At 60.6% G+C, this 5,163-nt stretch overlaps 1 protein-coding gene across 1 annotated transcript; it reads left to right on the top strand.

The window, feature by feature from the left end:
* Positions 1–203: 203 nt before the first annotated feature.
* LOC123252773 (actin, alpha skeletal muscle) lies at positions 204–4,266 on the top strand (the record flags this gene model as incomplete). Its single annotated transcript, XM_044682018.1, has 4 exons — positions 204–396; positions 1,685–1,876; positions 2,651–2,832; positions 3,831–4,266. Coding segments are annotated over 4 exons (711 nt in total), but the record flags the coding sequence as incomplete, so codon positions are not given.
* Positions 4,267–5,163: the final 897 nt, after the last annotated feature.

Here is a 5,163-nt window from a genome sequence, read left to right as displayed (position 1 = left end):
CCACCGGTGAGCTGGGACCCCCGGATCCTCCTCGGCTCCGACCCCGCCCCGCGGGCGCCCCCTTCTCAGGCCCCTCCCTCCCCCGTGTCGGCCGAGCCTGGCCGCTCCGCTCCCCTCCCCTCCCCCTCCCGTCCTACTAGCACCACAGACAGCGGCTCTTCCAGCACTTCCGGCCCCCCTGCTCCCCTCCCCCCCTCGGGGCCTGGTGTGAGCGCGCTCCTGCGCCCCCTGCAGGGATAGTGCTGGACTCCGGAGACGGCGTGACCCACAACGTGCCCATCTATGAGGGCTACGCCCTGCCCCACGCCATCCAGCGCTTGGACCTGGCCGGCAGAGACCTCACCGACTACCTAATGAAGATCCTCACAGAGCGTGGCTACTCCTTCGTCACCACGGGTGAGCCGCCCTTGGGCGCCCAGCACCCCCTGCCCCACGCAGGAGCTCTAGCGGCCCGGGTGGCCAAGGCCTTGGCTTGAATACCTCGCCCTGTAGGGAGCTCACTACCTGACGGGGCGCCCCGCTTCCCGACGGCTCCGAGGGCCGGCCTCCCTGAGGCTGACCCAGAATCTGCCTCCTGACGCTTCACAGAACTATGACCCAGTGTCAGGCGAGGGGGGAGGGGAGGGTCTCGGCAGCCAACAACAGTCAGCTGAAGGAAGTCTAGATTTGGAGCCAGACAACTTGGATTAGGCCCGTTGGCTCTCTAGGTGACTCGGCTCAGCCACTTTCCCCTTCAGGGGCCTCAGTTTCCCCGTCTGGATGACCCCAATGACAAATCTCTGCTCTGACCCTCGGCCCTGGTCCCTTCTCCAGACGTTGGTCTTTCTGATCCTCTCAGAGCATTCCAAGGAGTACGACCCTGGACTTACAGAAGAGGAAACTGAGGCACCCAGGGAGTTTAGGGTCCCAAAGACGCCCAGCTTATCTGTGGCAGACCCAGAATTTAGGCTGAGCTTCTGGAACCCCAAAGCAGATACAATATTATTATTAATAACACGAGCGCTTTACGTCTGCAAAGCATGTTCTAAAGCAGCAGAAGAGCGGTCAGGGCTGGCCAGAGGGGGGAAGTGACCTGCCCAGGGTCACCCGGCTAGGAAGGGCCAGATGGGAACCCAGGACCCCCCTCTCTGGGCCCAGCTCTCCATCCACTGATGCACGAGCACTTACTAAAGGACGGGTAGGTGCTGGGTACTAGGCTTGGCGACGGCCATAAAGACAGAAGTGAGGCCCTGCCGGCCCTCAAGAAGCTTCCATTCTGTCCAGGGAGGCGTAAAGAAGGCTTAGTGCCCGGGGAACACGGCAAGACAATCCAGCTCTCCGAGCCTTAGTTTCCTCATCTGAAAAATGGGGTTGTGATCCCTCCCGATCTACTTTGCCCAGATGGGAGGATTCCCCGGAGGTCATCCAAGGCCAGACCCTGGGAGAAATCATCGGGTCCAAGGCCCCATTTTATAGATGAGGAAACTGAGGCCCGGAGGGAGAGACTTGAGCCCCAGGTGGTACTTGCACGGACATCCTTTTCCCACAAACTCCCCCTTCTGGCCTTTGGCATCGTCAGATCCCCCAGTGGAGAGAGCAGGGCCGCCCTGTCCTTTCTGGGGCAGGGAGGAGGTGGGCGTCACAGAGAATGGCGCCAAGCCGGGTCCTCGTCTCTGCCTTCTCTGACCCGTCCCTCCCTCCCCAGCTGAGCGGGAGATCGTGAGGGACATCAAGGAAAAGCTGGGCTACGTCGCCCTGGACTTCGAGAACGAGATGGCCACGGCGGCGTCATCCTCATCCCTGGAGAAAAGCTATGAGCTGCCAGACGGGCAGGTCATCACCATCGGCAACGAGCGCTTCCGCTGCCCGGAGACCCTCTTCCAGCCCTCCTTCATAGGTGAGTTGTCCAGCCAGCCTCCCCCAGCCACGGCGCCCCAAGTACAGCTCAGATGGTGCCAGAAAGAGCCGAGTCTGAGGCATTTCCCCCAGCTGGGGTCAGAGCCGGGGAGCGACGGAGGCCAGGACGGACGCTGGAGTCCGAGTCACAAGGAAGCATCCTCGGGCCGCCCCTCATTTGGATGAGCTCAAGAATCCCTTCCGTGGCACCTTCCTCCGGCGGGAAGTCAGACTTTGCCCAGGCTCTGTCTTTCAGTGGGGGTCCCTGCTTGGCGATTTCCTGCCCTCTGTGGCCTTGGATAAGTCCCCTTTCTTCTCAAGGCCTCAGTTTCCCCATCTGTAGAGAGGCTGCAGAGGTTCCAGGCCAGTCGGGCCGATAGCCAGCCCTTCGTCTCCATCGCCTTCCCTCCTCCCCTAACGGGGAATCTCTTGCCTGGGGGACAGATTCTCCGGAGGGGGCTGCAGGCACAGGGCCCGGGGGGCAGCATCTAAGGCCTGCCGTCAGCCCTCCTGGGCTCCCACTCCACTTCGGAGGAGGCTTGGCGGCCCGGCAATTCCCTTAACTTCTCTGAGCTCCTTTCTTCCAAGCAATGCCTGCGTGGCGGGCGCTCAAGTGCCCTGGAAATGCCTGTCTGTGGTTCTGGGTGGCAGCCGCCAGGCTGGGAGAGACACCGACCTGCCCCCAGAAAACCCCAAAGGAGGCAGCGGGCCCAGGGCTCCCGGGAAGGGGAATGGCGGTCACAGAGCCCCAGCGACCCCCTCTGCCCCCTCCCAGGCATGGAGTCTGCTGGGATCCATGAGACCACCTACAACTCCATCATGAAGTGTGACATCGACATCCGCAAAGACCTGTACGCCAACAACGTCTTGTCCGGGGGCACCACCATGTACCCGGGCATCGCGGACCGGATGCAGAAGGAAATCACCGCCCTGGCCCCGAGCACCATGAAGATCAAGGTGGGGGCACCGGGAAGGGAGGGGGCGGCGGCCATGCTCCTGCTGCCCCACAATGTGGCTGGCATCTCCCAACAGCCAGTAGAATAAACTGGATTCCTTGGCAAGCTGGCAGCGGCGACGGCCCAGACAGAACCCTCCCAGAGCGGCCCGGCCCGGCCCCGGAGCCAAGGATGCCATCATTGGCATGCCTGCGGCTGGAAGGGGCCCGGCATGCCAGTCAGTCAGCCACAGGGGAGGGGAGGACTGGGGGCTGCCTGGGAGCTCCCCCGAGGGGGTGAGAAGGAGGGCAGAACCTGGAGGGCATCCAGCTGTCCTTCTGCGGCCCAGGCTGGGGCCAAAGACAAAGGGAGCAGAGCTCGAAAGGGTCTGGAAAAGGCCCAGACCGAGCCGACTTCTCATCACTTCTGTTGGATGCGGTTCTAAATGACCGAGCGGGTCCCGCGTCTTTCCCGCTGGCTCTGCGTGCTCCCTTTTGGCCTGTGGTTTTAGTGGGAAGGAACTCCCAGTGTGGAAGGCAGAGTGCCTGCCGGGGAGCTCCGAGCTCGCTGGGAGGGGAGCAGGTGGGCCTGGAGCACTTGGCCAAGTCCCCTGGCTCCGAGGCCAGCTTCGGGTCCGTGTGGCTATGCTGGCTCTGAGACCCACAGCGGACGCTGAATGTCTGTTTTTTAAGGTAGGAGGGACCTGACGTAGAGACCGTCTAGTTCAGCTCCCTGTTACAGATGGGGAAACTGAGGCCCAGGCAGGGGAAGAGACTTGTCCAAAATCACACCGCCGGCTAGCAGTGGGCCCGAGGCCTCATTTCCACTCTATCCCAGCGTCTTGCTCAACGCAGTGATTCCCAGCAGAGAAGGGCCGCAGAGGACTTGGCAGAAGGAAAGGCCTTCCAGTCCATGGCGGGGACATGGCAGTCTGTGGGCCAGCCCTTAGCTGCCGCCGTGGTCCGTCCGAGGGGTCTGCTGAGCCTGGGAAGGGCCTGACCGTCTCTTCTCTCCCCTCAGATCATCGCTCCGCCTGAGCGCAAGTACTCCGTCTGGATCGGGGGCTCCATCCTGGCCTCCCTGTCCACCTTCCAGCAGATGTGGATCACCAAGCAGGAGTACGACGAGGCCGGCCCCTCCATCGTGCACAGGAAGTGCTTCTGAGGCCCGCCGCCTGCCGCCCCTTCTCACCCTCGTCCTGGGCCCTTCCTCTTTCCCGGCGCTTCTTTCCGGCCTCCCCAGAGCCCACCCCGGGGGCTGCCACCCGGCTCTGGCCCAGGGCCAGCGGCACAAGGAGGCCTCCTCCTCTTCCTCCTCTTGAGCGGGTGGGCGCCGTCCCCAATGGCTTCTCCCCAGGCCCGTCTCGGCGCTCACGCTGGGAGGGGGGGAAGCAAGTGATCTTTCTGGGAAAGAGAAACAACAGATTTTGAGTATCACAATAAAGCGCTGGAAAGGAGACGGGTGTCCGTTGTGTGATTGGCTTCTAGAGGCCCAGTGGCCCGTCCGAGGGGGTTCGGGGGCTCTACCCTACCCTGTGGGGCTGGCCCTCTCCTGGCTGGCAGCAGCAAGGAACCACCCTGGCATTGCCGAGTTTCTCGCCTCTGATGGTGGCAGACACGGTCGAGACACAGACGGTCACATCATCCCTCGCCTTCCTTTTCACAGGGACCAAACGGGGGGACGTCTGCTCTGACACAATATAATTAATATAATATAATATAATATAATATAATATAATATAATATAATATAACGCAACATAACGCAACATAACGCAACATAATGTAACATAACAATATAACAATATAGCATAATATAACATAACATAATTTAACAATATAATATAACATAATATAAAATGGAACCTGAGGCCCGAGGGAGGGACCAAGTAGCAAAAGCAAGGCTCAGTCAGGCAGCCCGGGGGAAGAGAGGCCCAAGAGCAGAGACCTTAGAACATAAACGTCCCGCACGAGAGGGCTGGAGGAAGGGAGGCCGACCAAAGCGACGCAGATGCACAATGAGGAGAGGCGCTGTAGGCCTTCATTTTATGGAGAAGGAATCGGAGGCCGAGCAGGCTAAGGGGTTGGCCGCCGGGCTGGACCAGATGCCTCTGCCGGGAGGTTCCTCCTCTCTCCTTATCTAAGATTCTGTGACTGAGAAGAAAAGGAAACACTGCCTGGACTTGGATTCATAAAACTCTCCTTCGTCCTATGAGCGGTGAGATGGGGCCTGGGCAGGGGACTGGCTTGCAGAGAGAGGCACACATTGGCTCCCCCCCAAAGATGCTGCATCGCTGGATTTTCTGAACTTTTTGCTGTTACAGGGGAGGTTCTGGTTGGGTTCCTCTCCTCAAC

This window comes from Gracilinanus agilis, chromosome 6 (genome assembly GCF_016433145.1).
Source record: "Gracilinanus agilis isolate LMUSP501 chromosome 6, AgileGrace, whole genome shotgun sequence".
In the NCBI taxonomy this organism is placed as follows: domain Eukaryota; kingdom Metazoa; phylum Chordata; class Mammalia; order Didelphimorphia; family Didelphidae; genus Gracilinanus; species Gracilinanus agilis.
Note: the sequence above shows the minus strand (reverse complement) of the source record. Positions and strands in the feature narration are given on the sequence as shown.